At 41.7% G+C, this 21,688-nt stretch overlaps 1 protein-coding gene across 1 annotated transcript in view; it reads right to left on the reverse strand.

Annotated features, from left to right (window-relative positions):
- Positions 1-6,870: 6,870 nt before the first annotated feature.
- Positions 6,871-21,688, reverse strand: part of TEX11 (testis expressed 11) — a 38,715-nt gene continuing 23,897 nt past the window's right edge. Inside the window, exons 19-28 of the mRNA XM_035892172.1 lie at positions 20,864-20,904; positions 19,531-19,614; positions 15,527-15,597; positions 14,867-14,983; positions 13,917-13,989; positions 12,277-12,426; positions 11,162-11,270; positions 10,012-10,132; positions 8,089-8,253; positions 6,871-7,062 (exon numbers count right to left, since the gene is read on the reverse strand). Coding sequence (XP_035748065.1) covers positions 6,988-7,062; positions 8,089-8,253; positions 10,012-10,132; positions 11,162-11,270; positions 12,277-12,426; positions 13,917-13,989; positions 14,867-14,983; positions 15,527-15,597; positions 19,531-19,614; positions 20,864-20,904 — 1,006 coding nt within the window. The 3' untranslated portion in view covers positions 6,871-6,987. The remainder of the gene's footprint in view (positions 7,063-8,088; positions 8,254-10,011; positions 10,133-11,161; positions 11,271-12,276; positions 12,427-13,916; positions 13,990-14,866; positions 14,984-15,526; positions 15,598-19,530; positions 19,615-20,863; positions 20,905-21,688) is intronic.

Consider the following 21,688-nt stretch of genomic DNA (forward strand, 5'->3'; position numbering starts at 1 on the left):
CCCCCAAGAGCCTGTCTCCCTGTCATCAAGTCATATGGAGAAAAAGATGATGTACTCCATGGCATAGCCAACAGTATCAAATCGATCATGAAAACGCTGGTCGGTTACCAGTGTTTCTTCCAAGGAGACTTATATTTTTAATAAACAGAGAGTTGCAAAGAACTCTGTCTTTGAGACCTTCTTGTAGAGTCCTTCATTGTGTTTCAGAGCTGGTTTTTTGGGCGCTGATCTTAGCAGCTATTGATATGGTCTCTCCAGGGCAAACTTAAGTGTTGATAGTGGTTTTAAAACAAAAAAAAAAAAAAAAGTTGGTGGTTTTTGTTTTTTTTATAGAAGGTGGTCACTGAGAACTTGCCTAAAAGAAAAAGGAAATTAAAAAAAAAAAAAGGGAAGTGGGCTGTAACCAGGCCACTGAAAAGCTCTTTTGGTTGCATTGTAACACAGGTTGACTGTGCTCTGATGACTTAACACCATAAATGTATTTTGGGTCATGGGAGTTTGCTTTACAAGTGCAGAACAAATAATAGGGTTTATATGCTGCTATGTAATTGTTCCTGTATTGGATATAAAGACAGCAAAGTAAATATACAGTCCAGCTAATCTAGAGCAACTTTTTACAGTTTAACATGCTGTTTAGACATCAGAGAGAAAGAGAAAGAAGTTGTAAAGACAACTCGTGTCTTTTTCTAGTACCTTTAAGTGCAGAGAACAGGAGTGTTTTCTCTGGAAGACAAATACGGTTAATGTGGTATCATTACACATTCCTGCCTGAATCTACTCTGTCATTTAGCCGAGCTAATTGAAAGGTGAGAGGGTTTTTGGTTTTTAAATCTTGAATGTCTGGGTTGTTGTTTTTTCCTTTCAAACTGCACAAGAAGTGAGATTTCAGAGGAATCAGGGGTGTTGTACCAAGTATGGGCATACCATTTGTAGACAGTTCACAGTTTATGAAGCTCATTGGACAAATAAAACACAGTTTAGCAACCCCTTTAACTGATCAGATCAACAGTCTTGTAGTAGTGCTTGTCCATAAAACACCGGAAAATTAAACAGTTGCTAAGCAGAGCTGATGCTGGCATTACCACTCCCAAAAATCAAACTGTTTCCTTACATAGTGACAGATTTGGAATAATGAAGCTGTTGATGTAAAGCATCATGGGAACATTGTCTGTTAACGGCTGCCATGGCAGCTGCCAGGCTTCTACGTTCAGTCCGCAGCATTGGTTCCAGTAACTCAGAGTTGCAGAGTGTGCAGGCGCACCTCTCTGGACAATCCATGATGTGTCCTGTGCTGATGTGTCATCTTCATATCCCAAAATGTTAACATTCCAGGGGGGAGAGGAACCTGGAGTTACGTTCGTGAATAAATTATGCCACTCTGGTAGGGTAAAGATAACCACATGCTAAGAGAATGAGGGTGTCATGAAGGGAAAGAAGAACTTGCTCTTTTGAAGCTTTTTAACGAGCTGTTTTTTTCTGGCTAAGGACAAATTGCTCTGCCTACCAGGACCTTAGCACAGTCTGGACTATGCACCTTCTGGGCTGTACAGTAGCAGAGCATTGTCCTGTTAGTGGTCCTGTCTCATTGTGAAATGGGGGGGGGTGGAGTGGAGAGAGGAGAAGGGTCTTTTCTCTCCCAAAATGCCTGCAGCAGGCATGAAACTAATCTGCCCCAAGACACTTCTAGAAAATTAGAGCATAAGCTGCTTGTGCTCTAGAGAAACACGTCTCTGCTGCTGTCAGCAGCTCTGTTTCTGTCTGGGCCCGTGTTAAGCAGGGGAGCACAGGATCTCTGAGGCTACTGGAAGAGGGAAATTAATAATAGCTTTCTCAAAAATTTTCTCCCCATTGGTGCCTGAGACAGCTAACACATCTGTCTTAGATATGTCTTCGCTTGCTAATGATGCTTGGCAGAATAACCTTCAAGGACTGCTATTCTCTGCTTTCCTCAAGCTGTCACAGCAGGAGTCGTGGCACTGAAGCATCTGCTGTGTAGCAGGTAAAGTTATCATGTTAAAGGTGCCTCTTTCCTTGAAGAATCCTTAGGCACTCCCTGACCTTTAGTGTTTATTAATATCCCTTGCCTCCAAAAGGGGGGTCATGTTTGACTTTAGTTTTCTTAACCCCCAGGAAAAACATGAAGAAGTTGTTTGTGTCAGTCAGTGCAGCCTCTGTCAATGGTGCAAGCGCACAGGCGCGCTGCGGGACTCGCGTTACCTTGTTGGAGGCCACTCTCAGCTCACCACAGGCGTCATGGTGGTACTTCCTTCCTTAGTTTCAGTGCACTACTTGGCAAAAGCTTCTGCCCAATCTTCTGATGAGCTTCAGCCCCCTTCCAATTACCTTGATTTCTGATTACTGTGATCACTTCAGTTCTAGGTACCAGTGGTCAGACCAGCCCCTCTTCCTTCCCGCCTCTCCAGAATGCTCACTGCAGCCATGGCATTACCAGCAGCAAAGCTCTTCTCAAACTGTATGCTGGGAGGTAGCATGAGGTGCACCCCAAATGGAAAGCTGCTAGAGCGCCAGTGCTCCTACTGCCGGCGCCGCGGGGTGAGAGGTGGCAGACAGTGCTCCAGCACCTCTGGCTCAGTCTGCTCTGCCCTGCCCCGCTCCCAGGCACTTCTCAGCAAGGATGGTTTTTTCCAGGGCAGGTTCCCTGCAGCCACATTTCTAGTGGCTCGGTGGTAAAAATACTCACACCCTGGACCCATTCGCCAAGTCACACTGCATTTCCCTTGTGCCCTTAGACCGCTGCTGCTCCCCAAACAATTAAGAAATTATCAGATTAGGAAAAAAGACAGGGCATAACACATAGGCTGGGGAAAGGGGGGGATCTGTGAACTACTGCCCTAGAGGATACATTTGTGTTCTCAGAAGCAAGGAGGAACTCTGTCGTTACACAGCAAGTGTCCAGCACACCCCCTAGCTTTCACAGTGATGTGTAAATCAGAACCTACTGCAGCAATGCCACCCTCTGGAGCAATCTGTTAACAGCTCGGGATGAGCACCCAGACGCTCCAAGCTAAAACAATGCTGCAGTGAACCAGTGATCAATAAAACGTGAAGACTGGGAGAGGAATGAGCAGCACTGATTCCCACCACCCCCCTCCCCCAGGTCAGCTGTTTCTAGCTTAAAAAGATTTACAGCCCACAGTCATCCTAGCTGGGCTACTGAACCATAAATCAATATTTAGCCTAGTAAAATAAAAACTGGACCAGCTGCAAAGCAGAGTGATTGCACACAAACTACCTATTGGGAAGGGTGACTGGAAATCCAGCTAATTAAGGTCTGATTCAACTAGGAAAGGAATTCTTGCCCTACTTAAAACCTAGGGTAAATACTAAGCCTGGAATAAAATGTACACTGCAAAAATATGCAGGCAAGAGGTGAGAAGTACTACCAGTCAGCAGCGTCTGTAACTGATCTGATCTGATCTGGACCCCTTAGTAAAGTCTGTAGCATTTAAAAAAAAAAAAAAAATCAAACTGAGCATCTCCAAGGAAAACAATTCAAACAATTCTGGCTGTAGGCAAAACCACATTTAATACTTGCTGCCTTCTATGGCTGTATGTAATTATCTGCCACACTTACTGGGCAAACATGACCTCCTCATCTGGTACAGTGCGACACCTTTACCTGTTTATGTGTTTGTGCAAGTCAGAACGGAGAACAATAATTAAAGCCGGCCCAGCAGGCACCAAGGAGATGATACTACAGGCAGCGATGGGCACGTTGACTCTATGGCATTGTTTACAGTCCCTGCATTAATGTGATGCAGCACACATCTCCAAAACTGTGACTCCAGAAGCATTTTCTGTGGCACCTGAGGCCTGGTTTTGTTATGGGTTCAGAGGTATTTCTTAGTTAAACAGACAGCATATTGTGCATTAAAGATCTGAAAGTGGTGGCTCACAGAGATCCAAATTGGACCTTGTATACTGAGGTGGAGAATCTACCCCTACGTGTGTGTCACAGGAGCCATCTGCATCAGGCAGCCTGGGGGATTTCTCTGGGTACCATAAATGGAATGCCACTGACGTTCAGTGGAAGTGGCTTCCACTGCTCACTACCTCAGACTGAAGAATAAAGGCCCCGTGGTAGACCTCAGGAATAAGAACATGGATATAGCCTCCCCTTGAACACAGTTATTTTTGCTTTTGTCTTTGCATCCTGCTTGACTATTTCCACAAAGGTACCTTCTTGTTCCTACCAATACATAGTTCTATCTAGCTGCGCCTGGAGAGCAACAAGACACTGCACAACAAACTCTCCAGCAGGGGCACGGCTCAGGCAGCGCCAGTCTCAGCTATAGCATCCAGTATCATGCAATCACAGGCACCAGAGCCTATAACTTCCCAATACTTCCCTGGCTGCCACCTTCAACATAATTTACTCCTTTAGGGAGTCCCATTCTCACGCTATTATCCAAAGCTGACGCTAACCCATGCAGTACTGCAAAGCATCTGGTACAGTATGTTCCTACTTAATGTTGCTGTAAGTGCCACACTGACTTCTGCGTCCACATGTCCCCACCTTCAGGAACTGACCCCGTATCCAGCTGCACAAGACACCAGGATGTGGCAGCTATGCTAAGGGATGGTTTCTAGCTTCAGCTGTAGGATGCAAAGTGGTGCCTGCTGTACACAAAAAGCAGAACTCACTAATATTTGGTTGACTCAGACTATGAAAGGAAGACAGACATGGAGCACTGACAGACACTGCAATGCAGCTGACTACTTCTTTTTAAATTACCTCTTGGCCCTGACCACTACACTAAGCTCACTACTAAGCTCTTCTTCCAGAGCCTGTCAGGCTTCCAGAATGGACTATGACTAATGCAATTTCTTCTTTCCTATAGCCACCATCCTGCTGTTATTGGCCCTGTCCCCTGTCTGAATAAGCTTTAATAATCTGGTTCTAAGTAAAATCTATTTTTAAATTTTAAAAACAAAATTAAATAAGTCTTAATCTCAAACCAGATAATCTTATAGCTGAAAGATACTGCTGTCCATCAGCCCGGCCTTCTGTGTAATGAGTAAGCTGCAAAGCACTTTTAGCTCCCTAGTAAGCAAACCAGGGGACCTGAAATGACTGTTACAGCATTCCTCAGGGTGCTTGAACAGCCTCTTAAAGAAACAGCCAAAGAATCCACTTATGGGTTGTATGCCCAGTTACAGATCATACAAAAGTGTATGTATGTGGTCTATCAGGCAGACAACACAATATACCATCTTTACTTTGACCTGCCTTGTACCTCCTCACTATAGTGCAGCAGCCCTAACTGAAAAGCAATCAGTATACAGCTATGACACCTACCTCATCTTCTAGAGCAAGGAACTGATAGTCTGAACCTGTGCTTTTTGCTCAAGCACCCTGTCAGCCTTTTTTTTTTTTAAGGAAAAAAAAAAAACAAGTCCTATACTAAGTATATCTAGGCTCTGCTAGAACCCACAGTACTGATCCCCAGGCACGCAGAGGGCTTTATTGGAGTGCATTGTTGCTCTCTCCCACCCCAGAAGGGCTGGGTACCTTGGAAGATGCATGGCTTTGTGCACATATGCAGGCAGAACGCAATCACGATTTGTCCCCCGGAGTTAGGACACCAAGAGGTGTCATGGAGCACATCTGTGCTACAGTACAGAAGACAACACCAACTTCTGAACCTGCTGGTGAAACAGCAACAGTTGTATAGAACTAATTATGTTTCTTAACCCCTCTCCACACTCCTCACTATCCACACTGAATTCCAGGTGGGATATATCTCTCCAATCCAGCTGCAGTAAGACCCATCCATTTACCAGCCTGTGCTTTTATGTGGATTTGGGGGGTTTTCAAGCAGAACTGTGACTGGTTACAGCTAGCAGTTGTCGCAGAAGAAGAGTCAGAGATCACTCAGACAGATCTCAGTTTATTGAGTTCTAATCAATAAATTTAGGCACGTAAAATATTTAATAAGTACAGATGGATTGGCGGTCAATACTATTAACTACACTTAAAGTTAGCACGGGATACAAAGATTATCACTTGAGCTTACCATACGTATCTTAAGTGTTACATGCATGCAAAAAACATCACTTCCCAAGCCATCGATGTCTGGTGTCAGGTAAGGGATCTCTCAGCCTTGAGGGGTAACCTGGGAGGCGTCCCTACGCGAGGAAGGGGAGATCACCACCGCACAGCCAGCTGTGTGGAGGGAGAGCTCCACGGACCCTGGTGGCCGCAGGGATTTACAGCGCAAAGTGGTTGATCTGTAGTCAGATTTCCTGCTCGTTAATGCAGTTTTGGCCACTTATCAGCCCAGTCTCCAGCCAAACCAGCTTTTTGGGGTTTGGTGCTGAGTTCTTACTGGTAGCCTCACACAATAGGATTAATTTTGGTTAGGTCGACTTGTTGAGCATCTGCCTGGAATAAAGTTGAGTTAGTTCAAAGAGTAGGAGTGCATCTATCACAGTAGTCTCTAAGTAGCAACACCTAGTCAAAGCTTTAGTTTTTTCCGTGAGCTAAAATGTACCAGGTCGTTTTTATTCTAACTAAACTGTGAAACTGGCAAACAGCTCTGAATTCTTGTCCATACTGAAATGGACAAGAAAACTAAACAATCTGATAAATATTTATGTAGCAAGGCAGCTACCACATCCAGAGGAGATGCCTGGTCCTGGAATACTTTTATTGTTCTCACTGCCACTTGCTACTAAAATCAGGTATTTAAACTAACCTGTTACACAACAACAGATGCATCTTGTGAAAAAGATTTTATTTCTGTTATATAGCTCCAGAGAATGAAAATTATTCCCTAGAGAAAAACAACTATATTTATTCAATAAACACTTCCTAAAAAGTACATAACTTAATTGCCAACAAGGAGATCCTGGTTTCTTTTCCACTGCTCCCATGACCCCACACCTCTGTAGAGCTAACGGCCTCTTTCATTCAGCAGAACATTTCCAAGAACATTTCCTCCTTTTTTGCAGTTGTGGCTGTCATTATTCTTCTTGATTTGGAAGAAACCCTTTTGCTCTGTCCAATTTGTCCAGAACCTCACTATAAAGACCAATCATCTGCAGAATATAAGCACCATAGTTGTCAACAAGGATGGATAAAGTTGTATCATTCAACTAGATAATACAACAAAGTGACAGGGAACAGAAGCAAGGAAATAGGTGAGAGACTACCACCAACTTAACCTAAAATTTCAGATTTATATAAAGATTTTGGTACACTTTTACATACAGTGGTTTAAGAAAAAAAATAGTTAAAGCAATGCAACCTAACAAAGGTTGGTTTATTTATACTGACATAAAGCATAGTTTATACCTGAGTCCTAGATCAGTGAATAAACCTATTCACAGAATCACAGAATGGCTGAGGTTGGAAGGGAGTGATCTCAATTCTTATTATCTTAACTGATGTACTTAAAATGGTATAAAAACCCTTGATTGCCCAGCTTGTACATAAGAGAATGAATGATGACTGCATACACCAGCCAGGCTGCACTGTGTTGCAATCAAGGCAGGAGCACCAGACAAAAACTGTAAAGAGAAGCTTACTTTTGACAGAGTAAGAAAAAGCATCATTGCTTTATATACAGAGGTGCTAACCCTGAAATTTCTCCCTCACAGGAAGTGGCTGAGCTACACGTGAAAAGAGGAGCTTTAATGATTTTATTCACATCAGCTTAAACCCAATTTATAAGACATTAGATTATACTAGAAACCAAGCTTGACAGTATTCATACAACAGCTGATTTAAGTAAACTGGTACAGCACCTTGACTTTAGTGAAAACAGGCAAGGTAAAAGCGTTCTCCCATGGCCACAAGTAGTCAGAAGTTGATTTCCAGTCAGCCACTTATAGGATTCTTCCAGTAAAAGGACACTACATTACTCTTTCTGTTGTCTATCAGACTTTTCTGGCCTCACTTTGAAAAAATCTTTTAGCATCAAGCTCCCCCAAAATACTGAGGTACCACGCTTCTCCTGAAACTCTTTAAAAATCATCTGTAGTGTTTTCTTCACCCAGATCAGTATCTCAAGTTCAGGCCAGACATTCAATCCCACATCCTCAAATCCATTTGCTTACACTTACATGGCCTTCATAGCTTTTCTTCAGAGATCCTAAGTGATTGAGGAAACGCATTCCTAATCCACACCACTGCTCAGCTTCCTTATATTTACCAACGGTGAACTGAAATATTCCTGCATTCCAGGCTCTTGCCATCAACCAAAGGATCTCCATCTCTGGGTAAGCATCCTGGAGTAGCAAACAAGAAGCAGCAGCTCATCAGAAAACAGACTCTTCACTTTAAACCTGACAAGTCAAGAGTGCATATTAGAGTTTAGAGTGGCAAAACAGTTGTTGTTTTCTTTTTTTCTCCTAAGCAGAGGGCAATTCCTTCAGAGCCATCCTGTACTTCACAGTTCACCTGCACTACTGTCAAACAGCTTGTTTCCAACATGGCTAAGTCTTGTTGCAATTACCTACTGGCAGGTCAGAAAATACTGTTCTGTGGGACTGGGGATGACGCTAGAATGGAAGTATGCTTTCCAACAGCCCATCTGCAGACAGGCTGAACTTGCTGCCACAGTACTTTCTGGCTTATCCAAACAGTACTGAATAGCAGGACATAACGCTCACCATAGATGAGAAGCAGCAGCTCTTACGTCTTCAGAATTCCTCTATGCACTGTGGCAATGGCCTGCCAGAGCGAAAGTTGCCTTTCTAACTGCAGAACAGAAGCCAGAGTACCCAACAATACTTTGAACCTGGTGGGGAACTGATTCAGTTGGGGAAGGGAAGGACAAGCAATTATTTATTTGCCATGCAAATCCTCAAGGGGAGACTGGAAGGACTTCTTTTCCCTCTTTGATAGGTATTTCTCATCCTAAGTAAGAGGGTCCAGCGTGAATTTCTGAACTGCAGCATGCATTTCTGAATAGGAGGTATAAATCACGAGTGGTGTACCAGCCTTCTAGCTGATAATGTACTGCCCCAGTGTCCTTCTACCACCAGCGTGGTACCATTAGTACCTGCTGCCATGAGCAAGACTGCAAAAGAAGGACTTCCTAGTACTGTGAAATTTTGCTGTTATCAGTCCACATTAATATTTCATTCATATCGCTCAACAAGAACATTATCAAAGTTAATAGATGAGAACTTTGCTGAGAGGCAGGTACAAGTGTGGACACATTCTTTCTTTGGGAAGTCAGAGACAGCATATCTTTATGCCACTTTTATAAAAGAAGACACGTTCAGACCTGACTAAAGAAACAGCCATGCAATGGAACGAAGCTATGAAACAATAGTATTGGTCTCATTAGTCCTGAACAGGAATGGTCCTTAACTGATGTTTACCTTCGAAATTCTACATAGAAATGTCTGACTTCCTCAGTATAACTGCCTTCACTGTAGAGCATTATGCTTCAGGCCTGAAAGGACCAGCAGAAATGCTGACTGAAAGATAAGATTTTACTCTTCATATACCTGTCCTCACCGAAACAAGTACATGGTGCCACAAGTACTGACAGCACAGGAATCTAGCACTAGGTCATTTGGAAAAAATAGTAACATAGTAAGTTCCCAAATACATTTAACAAAACAGAGCTGAGAAAAAAGCAAGACTGGTATCCAAATTTTAGCTGGCTTTAAACTGATCTGGAAAATTAATCTGCATTTAAAAAAACATATTCAGCATAAGAATGTAGAAAGCAAGAGGAGGAAAGATGGATGTTCTAGTTCAAGATACTTCTAAAATAGGCACTGAAAATTTGGCCTTTAATGTCTCTAAAAAAACCCTCACAAAATCCAGGGAAATTCATAATTCAGTCATAAATATCCAAGAGGCATTTCTTTTGAGGTAATTTCAGTGTATCTTTTACTGAAGAAGTCTTAGCTGCTCCACATATAACACTATATAATGTTCAGTCTACTCATTATTCTCAGTCTGATAAGAATTTTTTTCAAATGTGCTCAGGATCATCTCCCAATCTCTTGTTTTCCCCTTCAACTTACTGTGCTGCTGACTACGCTCAGAGCATCTTCAAAGTAGTCCCATACCTCCTGCAGTACACAGGCATTCAAGTCTGTTAATCCAGTCGGCAAAGAAAGATTAATCAAACTATGTAAGCATTTGCTGAGAATTGAAACAGAGCAAAAGAGGAAAGATTAAATACCACGTGCACAAGCAGCTACTTTTTAGTATCAACAGCACACTAACTTATGTTTCTATGATTTTCAGATGGACACATCCACCTCGGTGCTTAGTACACTTGCATTCCTATAGCAGAAACATAAATTTTCCTAGTATCAGGTCTCATTCATACAAACTATGCAAAAAGAGTGCCAAGAGCAGCAAGTACTTAATTATTTTCATTGCTGGGCTCTAAAGTAATATAGAATGAAAGACATAATATATTCTAGGGTGCTACACATGACAGTGAGGAAAAAGTACTTCTTCTGACTCCACCAACAAGAACTAAGTAGTCAGCATCCTCAGAAAATCAGTAACAAATACACTGTTTCTGCAAACAGGTCTTTCTCAGCGTGAAATGAGAAAGGCAATATTAACAGCTGCCTTTGCCCAGTAGTTACTGCAAGGAGGAAAGGAGGAAAAAAAATATTTTATGGGATACAAGGGAGAGAGGACACACACCGGGTTGTTTTTCAGATTCCAAAAGGTACAGCTGTTAGAGAGCCAGTTACCCAGCAAAATAAATCACATATGTACACATGTGATATGCATATATCACATAATGGTATGATGCCATATCACTAACTTACAACTCATGGCTTTCCGCTCAGTCCTTAATTTCTCTTCACTTCATTGTCTTTGAAATACCTAGTTAACTACTGCAGGGTAACATCTGAAATGAACACCTTCCTCACAAAAACCAGCCAGAGACCTCTTCTAGATCAAATTTTCATTTTCCTTCCTCAATAGATTCATTTATTGGAAATACAACTGTTGCAGAAAATACGCCTAGTAAACAAATTGCAGTTAACACATCCATTGGACAATCATACTTGAGAGGTACATTGGTTGGCCAAAAAGAAGTAGAACCTTCCACATAAGCTAAAATCCACTCTTTTCAAATTGCAGGCTTTATTCCCTGTTAGCATTTCCAGTCACAGGCTCACGGCAAAGCTATGTGATAACACTAACCTAAATTTCACAGCATCAATGACAGTCTGCTTTCTGTGAAGGTTTAGTGCAGTCTTGAGAGCCTTCTTACACAGTACAGGATACCGAGCTGGAGATTCCATTGCTAATGCTTAAAAGCAAAAGAAAATAGAGAAGAAGAAAGAAATTACTGGAGCCAGACTTTAATCTCATTGGTCACTAAAATAAACTACAGCATGTTGCCAGATCCCTTGTGACAAACAACTGAAAAGAGATTTGCTTAATGCCTGGGCTGGTCACAAGCTAGTGCTTCTCTACTACTTTCTTGCATGCACATCATCAGTGAGAACTACAAGGCAGAAGCACAGCAGATTTCATCATTTACAAGTACTCACACTGCTGTTTACTTCTGGTGCAGTAACCCAAAAATACTGGGGGGATATCTAAAGTAGAGAGTATTGTTCTGTTTGTCTCCCTGAACATGAAAATCTGGAAGGAAAAATTAGGCAGGAGCGGGATGTCAGTATGGTGTTTCCAAGCCCAGGTGTGTACCCCTTCAAGACAAGGGAGATAAGTAGGTGTTTATGCAATCCTACAGAATCCCCTCCAAAGATCTGCCACAGTAGTTCTAAATTTTACTCATCTTCTTTGGATCCTACCCTAGATTCTGAAGGAGGCATGACTAGAACTTTGTGATAAAAGTATGGTACAGTATAGAAGAAGTGCTATTTACAAATTAACTACACTAAGTTGAAACTGCATATCTATCCAAAGTCCACATCCTAAAACTTCTGTATTGGGGCATGAATCAGCTAGGCTTATTCTCTGGCCTTTGCCAGTTTGCAGCTTGTAAAAGTTTATCTGAATAATCTTCTCCAGACTTACAACCTATACAAATGTCTCAGGATCTAGAAATGGAAGGATATCACAAATTTCTGGTTCATCATCCACGTAATACGGTATTTCAAAATACAGATCTCCTAATGTTGCTGAGATCCTAAGCATTTTTGCTTCAGGACAAAATATTTATAGTTATACCCACTTTCTGCGTGCGGCACAGTACATGATAATCCTGGTCACCTCAAATGAACAGGAAGAGCAACAAAAGCTGTTTTTCATGAATTGAAGAACTATGAAAGTACAAATGCAGTCCTTACATGCAATGATTTCTAGCGTCTTGACCTCTATTTGTGGTTGCTCCCATACTGATTCCATAAGGTTGTGGACTGTTGGATCATTCAGTTTGGATCTTGCTTCAAATTCATAAAGCAGCAACAATGTGTCTGTTGGGTCTTTAGCAAAATCTCCTACAGGAGAGACAGAATTGCCTGTATGTAATGATGTATTTTCTTAAAGCCATATGGTGTACCATAAGGTATCACTTTTGCTTCCAACAGGCGGGAAAACCTGAGAGCAAGTGGAACTCTGAAGCAATCTTGGACAGAAACCTCAGGTGTCCAAAGCACAACCCCACCAACCACCATGCCTCCTGCCTCCCCCCTCCCAAAAAAATCTGGATTGTCTGTAATTGGCTAAATTCACGCACGCCCCCTCGACAAGGGAATAGCTACTAAGGGAGCCATTTTCATAAACAGGCAAAAGAGGTAACAGAAAGCCACCAGCTCAGACAGTCAGCTCATGAAAGAAGTTATCATCAGTTCCAAATTTTTCTATAGGACTTGTCCCCTTTCTGGTAGAAAAGCCCTCAGGATATCCTTAAACACAGAAGAAGGGTGGAAGAACAGCAGAACTGCTAGGAAGGTGTAAACCTGATACAAATGCCAAATAATCCTTTACTGAGCTATCACAAAGACCTTTGTTTTTACATCTAAAAGACATTCACAGCTTCTTCCATGGCACCAGACTTGTCCACACATTGGCCAAGGTCTAGTGAAAAAGTGAAGGAAGCAGTAGGCTACCATTCCACAAATCTCTGCAGGACAAACTCCAATATGTCCCTATCCTGAGATAATCAACCTCTTGGGATTTTAAGGATGGAAAATTAAAAGGGAAGAAGTCCTCCTGAGTGATCTTGCCTTCAGTGCAAAAGGGCACAGAGAATCCCAAATCCAGGCCATATAATGAACATTTAATTCTGAAATTTTAAGAGGGGGGGGGGAAAAAAAAAACAACCCAGCAAGTAAATTTCTTGACAAAAGTTAAATACAATGGCAACTCCACAGTGTCCCAAACCTGTAACTGAAAAGAAACCAGACCACAGGCCAGACAAGGAATACCTAATGGTATTTTTTTCTACCAATATACTACCAAAAAAAGTGCAGCATACATCCTCTAGGCTATGAGTCACTCAGCATCTCAGCTTTCAGCAGAAAGCATGCAGTCTCCACTAATATCTGATCTAAACTGACATGGAATAGTCAGGGAATGGAGGATGGGGTTTGGCACTTCAAAGTATGGTAGCAGGACTTTCTCTATTCTGAAATGCCTTATATGGGAAGAAGCTAGTAAAACTATTAAAACGGTGCAAGAGCAACACCACTCTAGAGCAAAAAGCTTGGAGTTTCTTAACATTTAAGACAGAATAGTCAATCCAACAGACCAGTCAACCCAACTTCACTCTGAAAGATTGTTCCATGTTTCACAGCACCTATGCAATAAAAAGCCTGCAATGACATACAAAAAACAGTAGTTGGTTTTGCCAATTCTTTTATCATATTGCCATGTATCTGCTTCAACAGTCTTCAGATGAGACAGCAATTCCCTATTGTATTTTTCATGAATACAGTGACTAAATCTAAGAGTTACATGTGCTGAATAGACTCACTTTGTAGCTTACCTGTTAATTTCAGAACTTTCCATATCTCCTTGCATGCCTGGAGATGTTGAAGGGCCTGAGTCAAAAGCTCTGCCTATTTTACAAAATTTAAGAAGTTATTTTTGTCATACTGAAAGGAATATATGTGTGACAACTAACAGGATCTTTATACCCAACTATAAAATAAATTAATAATCAGCCTAATTAGTACATCATCTACATCAGTTACTGGTTTGGGGGGTTTCTCTTCTCTTTTTGAAAGACCTCCACATCTCAGACAAAGCCTCTTCACACTGAACATTCCATTGGTCCAGAAAGAACCATATGCATTCCTAGGGGACATAATTTATTTTAGCTCCCAAGCATAAAACAGTGCTACTGAGACTGACAAGCCAGTAAATCCCAAAACAGAAATTGTTGTGCCTTGCTCTCCACAACAGTAAGTTTCTACAACAATCACTGTACAGCAGACTTCCGTACTTCCTTTATAACCACTGTACATTTTCCTTAATCTTCTTACCACAGTAAGTACAACACCGCCAAAAAAGGATGTATGCATAAAAAAACCCACAACTGTGAACTTTATCACTGCCATACTGGTAACTACTGTCAGCAACGGTATAATCCTAAAGATGCAGTAATTATCTGCCTGACCAACCAATGTTTAGCAGCACACTCTTTACATAATATATAAGGCAGACTGAAATTCCTGTAAAAAAAGGTACTGCCATGACCCTTTGCTGCTATAAATCGGTTCAAATCCACTGAAGTCAACAGCACTAATTTACAGACATCCACAACTTACAATTGTCTGGAAAGCACTAGGTGCATTGATTCTAATTAACTATGAAAGGTTCCCATGCTTACATTCTCAATATCCTGTTCTGAGTGAAACAACTAAGACTTCAAAATCAAAAGAAAAAAATGCTACCCTGGTACATACAGAATCAGTTAACAGAGCAATGCCCTACCTGTTCAGAAGGTGTTACTTGTTGTCTCCCCATTTCCAGATCAACAGCAGCTGCCATTAACAGGCACGTCTTCTGAGCAATTAGAACAGCTTTGTCAGACGGACAAAACTGGGACAACTGACACCAAACATAGGAAAAGGTAATGAGAATTCTGTCCATATAAAACAATTTGCTCATGAACAGATGATTGCTGAGTCTCCTCTATGACACTTTTAGTAATCAGTCATGAAAAGTATATATTCATACTGCAATGTTACTTGTACAACTATACAAGAAGATTATTTAAAGTGTAAAGCTGTGTTGGGAGTCCCCTCTCTACAAAAACATACAGAACTGACAGTGTTAGTAGAAGTTCTGTATGGAGATTAGGACTTAACATGTTTGTATTAATGATAGTTTCCAAACATCAGAATCCATTTGTTTTAGAAAGTTCTCACTGAAGTCTAAGTTTCTTATGACAATTTTAAGCAACAGAATGTAAAGTATGACAATAATGCTTACGTATTGTACTACAAGTAAATCCCCTGACAAAACTGCTCCATCTTCAGAGCATACAAACATGTCTCCAAGGAGATACCTGACACATGGATGTAACTTCTAACAGAACTAGACAGATGACAACATTCCTCAATCAGAGATACTATTAGCAAGAGTACATACCTTGAAAGACAGCAGAAAAAAATCCCTCATGTTTTCAGGGCAGCCCCTGGACTGCACAGCTAAGTTCCAAGCTAACAAAGACATAAAAAATGGAGACTAGAATAAAAATCTTCAATGTTATGGATATGCCCATCTAATCTCTAGTAATAGGCAGTTCACATTCTACAATTCAATTTCTTAATCAAAATATCATCAACAGCTCATTTAACAACAGCAAGAACTACTGTTATTAGTGATTTGTTAAAATAGCTTATTCATGCTTTCAAATTTTGTCTCAATAATTTCATCATAACCAAGTAGCCATTCTATCACATACCCTACCCACAAGAGCATGAATTGGAAGAATAATTTTCTTATGTTAGTAAACAAAACTTAGTATCTGAATAAAATTGTTGACCAATTGTGCCAGGCCATCAAATCCACAGAAGTACAAGGCTTTGGTAGACACCAGTGCACAGTGTATGCTGGTGCCATCAGGATATAGGGGCACAGAACCCATTTGAATCTCTGGAGTGACAGGGGGATGCCAAGAGTCATCTGTACTGGAGGCTGAGGTAAACTTAACAGAGGACAAGAGGCAAAAGCATCCCATTGTGACTGGCCCAGAGGCCCCTTGTACACTTGGCATAGACTGCCTCAGGAGAGGGAACTTCAAGGACCCAAAGGGTACCAATAGGTTTTTGGTGTTGCCACTGTGAACACAGAGAAGATCAAACAGTTATCTACCCTGTCTGGCCTCTCGGAAGATCTTTTCATGCTGGGATTGCTGCAAGTTGAAGAACAGCAGGTGCCAATTGCTACTAGGACGGTGCACTGGCGCCAGTATCACACAAACTGAAACTCCTTAGCTCCCATCCATGAGCTGATTCATCAACTGGAGAACCAAGGAGTCATCAGCAAGATGCACTCACCTTTTAATAGTTCCGTATGGCCAGTGCAAAAATCTGACGGAGGGTGGAGGTTAACAATAGACTATCATGGCCTGAATAAAGTGAAAGCCATTCAACTAGCCCTAAAGATTGCTGAATGAGAAAAGTGGCCAGTACTCTATCTATATACTGACTCCTGTATGGTGGCTAATGCCCTATGGGGTTGGCTACAGCAGTGGAAAAAGACCAATTGGCAGAGCAGAGGAAAACCCATCTGGGCTGCTGCATTGTGGCAAGACATCGCTTCCCGGATAGAAAACATGGCTCTAAAGGTACGCCATGTAGATGCTCACATGCCCAAAACCATGCCACTGAAGAACACCAAAACAATGAACAGGCAGACAAGGCTGCCAAAATTCATATAGCTCGGGTGGACCTGGACTGGGAGCATAAGGGTTAGTTATTTGTAGTTCGATGGGCCCACGAAACATCAGGACATCTAGGGAGAGATGCAACATACAGATGGGCTCGTGATGGAGGGGTGGACCCGACCATAGAGGCCATCACACAGGTCACTCATGAATGTGAAATGTGCTGCAATCAAGAAAGCCACACGAGTAAAATCTCCCTGGAACAGAGGGGAGTGGCTCGGTTTTCGATATGGCGAGGCCTGGCAGATAGACTATATTGGACCACTGCCACGAACACGCCAATGCAAGCGCTACACACTCACCATGGTAGAAGCAACTACTGGTTCACTGAAACATACCCTGTAAACCATGCCACTGCCCAAAACACCATCTTAGGCCTTGAAAGGAAAATTCTGTGGCAACATGGTACCCCAGAATTAACTGGATCAGACAGTGGGACTCATTTCTGAAATAACCTCATAAACTCCTGGGCAAAGAAACATGGTGTTGAGTGGGTGTATCACATCCCCTATTACGCACAAGCCTCTGGAAAGATTGAGAGATATAATGGACTGTTAAAGACTATGTTGAGAGCCTTGAGCAACGGGGCATGGAAACACTGGGATATAAATTTAGCAGAAGCCACTTGGCTGGTTAATACCAGAGGATCTGCTAACCATCTTGGTCCTGCCCAGACAAAACCCCTACATACTGTGGGAGGAGGTAAGGTCCCTGTAGTGCACGTGGGGAAGTGGCTAGGGAAGGCAGTGTGGATTGCTCCTCCTACAGGAAAAGGCAAACCCGTTCATGGGATTGTCTTTGCTTAAGGACCTGGGTGTACTTCGTGGATAATGCGGAAGGATGGGGAGACCCAGTGTGTGCCTCAAGGAGATTTAACCTTGGGGGAAAAATAATCTGCCATGTGAGTTGTATGTTGTAGGAAGGGATGTAGAAGGAATGACCTGAAACGAAGAAAATTCGCAAGGAACCAGATCAGTGCAATGATGACTCAAACCAAGCTGGTGTTGGCACCCAACAATCAAGCATACTGCTTCTCCTGTCTCCTGAACACCTGTCTTGACAGAGGGGGTCAAGTCATAGCTATCTATTAAAGGACAGGGAACAGAAGTTAATGAGAATGTATAAATCTGTATGTTGAGTATGAAGATGGTTTAAGTATGTACTTTAAGTTTTAAGTGTTGGTAAGAAAGGATTTCAGTAATGAGAATTAAGCACAATGGAATGGTTAGAATATATATATGTATGTGCTGAATTATGTGGGACCCGAGCACAACATAAATGGTATGGAATAAGGGGTGGAGGTTGTATTGGGTCAAGCTGCATAGTGCTGTGCTTTCTATTGGTATGTAGAAAGGGGAGTGACAGAGCAGCTTGGTGGCACCTGGCGTCCAGCCACGGCAAACCCACCACAATAATATTCCTAAGACAAATAAAAAAAAGGAAAAAACTCACAACATTTTGAAACATTCTCCATTTTACCCCAGCAGGGTCAAGTACATGGCAATTAAACACACAATTCTGATTACTAAGTGGATGAGCCATCTAAAGACAATCAAATTATTTATGTGTGAGGATCTGACCCAATTATAGGTTTAGATTCAACAGTGACTTTGCAGATTCTAACTTTCATGTTAATTTATTCCCTAGGACATATTTTTGTAGTGTCTGATTTGTTTATTCTGTGAGCAAGAATGCTGCCTTGGAAAAGTCATGATCACCACAGATTCCATTCACACTTCTGTTGCTGTATTTGACCTCTGCTGCTTCTCTCCCTCCTTTGCTACTCTTTATTGGAGCATGGCTACATTGTGAGGTGCAAAAGCTCATCATGGCAGATGTCTTCCATTACTGATTTCAACTGTTTTCTCTCCTGTACGCACTGGCAGAAGCAACAATCTGAAAAACTGCTTCAACACATTACCCTATGCTTATATTTTTATTTACAGACAGCAAATGCACTTAGTCCTGTACCAAAACAGTGTAACAAAGACTAGTAAATAAGGATCCAGAGACACATTAGGGATAGTGCTTAGGACAGCTCCATGGGAGCTGCGTTTCCCACTAGGACACACTTCATCTATGACAACATTTGCTGTTTAGATTTCATATAGTGTAGTTCACAGCAAACTCCGGGACTGCTGATCTGGGTCTATCTGGGTGGCAGAGGTAAACTCATCCTGCACGAATCACACCAGTACACTCATCTGAACTTCCTAATTCTTATTTTGCCTACATGAGAATATGCATACTCAGGATCAGCAGTAAGGCTTTTTTTAGTGCTCTTAGCAGCATTTTTTCTCAGATATAGAAGAAAACCATTATTCTTTCTATTTGCCTGATCTTAAATTTTACTTCTGTAACACAGTCTTGGTAGTGAAGGGCTAACTAAGAGAAGAATGGTGAACTCCGAAGAGCTGTATCATGGACGCATACAACAATTCCTGTGGTGAAGGGAATAATGGATCAGGCAAATAGACCTCATGTGAGTATTTGTCTTGATAACTGACTTAAAACATGAGCTATATCAGATAGTTTCGGAAGACAGAAAATCCATCAGGAGAACTTTAAAACTAGTTAAGGCAGCAACTGCCAAAGCTGACAAGTTTTATAAATCTACTACATCTTTAAACACTTCTTTGTTGCTTAAAATCTGGCTAAATGGAGGTGGAGGTGATTCAGTTTAGATTTTGAGAGTGCAACCTACCAACTTTTCTAAACCAGTGAGCTTCAAGGATCATGTCCCCTGTAAACTTCTCTTCCGTGAAAGACTCAGCAAGTCTCTTGTGAGCTGCAGAAAATGTGTTGTTCAATATATAAGTAACACTTCCTGAGCACAATAAAAACATTTCCAAGTCTAATAACTACACTACAAAACAGAGGTTTCCAAAACTCCCATATAATTCCTGATGAAGTTATTGTCACAACTTAAATCTAATGTGCTTGACCAGAGGGGCTTATAAAAAACATCAAAAGGTGCCTCAAACAGCATTTTAGATAATATATACAAGGCTGCCAACAAGTACTGCCTTTTCAAAGTTTACTGACTGTCTAATGCAGAGGAGTTTTACTTGATTTCACAAAAAGCTGAGGGTTTTTAAATTCAGTAATGTTTGAGGCCTTTCTTAAAGCAACCTTTAAAAAATTTAATTCTAGCCTTCATTCTCTTCTCCTAGTTGCAGTAAGAATGGCTAGTGCAGAAAAAGTTCTACAATCTCATTAACTTTCTTGTCCAAGATAGAAGAGAGAGGTAAAAAAGATTTAGTGAAAGTATTTCTTCTGGTGGAGAAAAGTCCTGTACCTTTTCCAATGCAAACAAGACAATTCTTTTTCAAAGGACAGCACAACTTAAAAGCGGGAACCAATTTTGACAAGCCTCTCCCGTCTTTCAGCAATTTGCTATTACATTTGCAGTTTTCTAAGACTTCCAGGGCAAAAAAGATAGCATTATCTTCGTTTTAAAAATGCTCCTTTTTAAACAGCTAGAACAGCAAAAATGACCATTGGCACTTAATTAATTTAATTAATGCCAATAGAAAATTACACTATTAATTCAGTTTACAAAATCAAACTTCCTTCCTTTTGTGGTAGCCCTGCTACTGAAGATACTAACTTTGTTCCTGCCAATGCAGCCAGAGTAGGAGACTGTCACTTGAGTCCACCCAGTCTGTGGCTTGTACAAAATATCTGTTGTTTGCATGCATGGCCTTATGAAGGATTAAAGGGAAACTCCCTAGAAGAATCTTCCCCTATTTCTAAGAGAAGCTCCCAAGTACAGGCTTCACTAGAAACTACTGTCTAACACTAGCCTGCAAGCCTTCCATAGCAAAAACATAGCATTGAGAGCAAAACATAGCACTGAGATCCAACTTCACAACACTGTTGAATCTCCAGTTTTAATTTTCACTCATTTCAGTGGGAAGTTGGGAACTTCGACTGAAATAAGGAGTCTAAACTTTTGGTTTGTATGGACCTAATCTTATAATAAAATGTTCACAGATGGAAGAACTATAGAAAATGCAAATAAAACAGAAGCATACCCAAGGTCAAGTAAGTCAGCATTGAGTTGATATCTTCACCTCTAGAATGGAGGAAGAATTAAATTTTAGAAAATGTTTGATTAACTTTCTTACAACAGAACACATTATTTATGTTGGAATACATCTCCGTTATTATGGATGTAATCATTCTTCCCCTGACAAACCTCTCAGGCATTAAAAACTTACAGAATCATAGAATGTTTTGGGTTGGAAAGGACCCCTAGAGGTCATCTAGTCCAACCCCCCTGCAGTGAGCAGGGACACCGCTAACCAGATCAGGTTCCTCAGAGTCCAACCTGGTCTTGAATGTTTCCAGGGATGGGGCCTCCACTACCCCCCTGGGCAACCCATTCTAGTGTTTCACCACCCTCATTGTAAAGAATTTGTTCCTTATATCTAGTCTAAACCTACCCTGGTTTAGTTTAAAACCATTACCCCTTGTCTTGTCACTGCTGGCCCTACTAAAAGGATTTCCCCCGTCTTTCCTATAGGCCCCCTTTAGGTACTGAAAGGCCGCAATCAGGTCTCCCCGCAGCCTTCTCTTCTCCAGGCTGAACAAGCCCAACTCCCTCAGCCTGTCCTCATCCTCTTTTCCCCTTTCCCTTTTGGGCACACTAACCTCTAAGCCCGTTCAAGGGTAACTTTTTGTTTTCCCCCGAGGAGCAATTTTTATTCCCTAGAGAGCTCAGGGTCGAGCAACCCCGTCCTGCGCCATGACGGGGCACGGCCGCCCCTCAGCACAGACCCGCCAGCTCCGGGCGCGCCCCTGGCACCAGACCCTGGCCCCACTTTCTCCCCGCCGTTCCCCAAACCCTCCCCGGCCTC

The sequence above is a fragment of the Egretta garzetta genome, unplaced genomic scaffold, assembly GCF_000687185.1.
Source record: "Egretta garzetta isolate BGI_Z169 unplaced genomic scaffold, ASM68718v1 scaffold404, whole genome shotgun sequence".
Taxonomy (NCBI): Eukaryota; Metazoa; Chordata; class Aves; order Pelecaniformes; family Ardeidae; genus Egretta; species Egretta garzetta.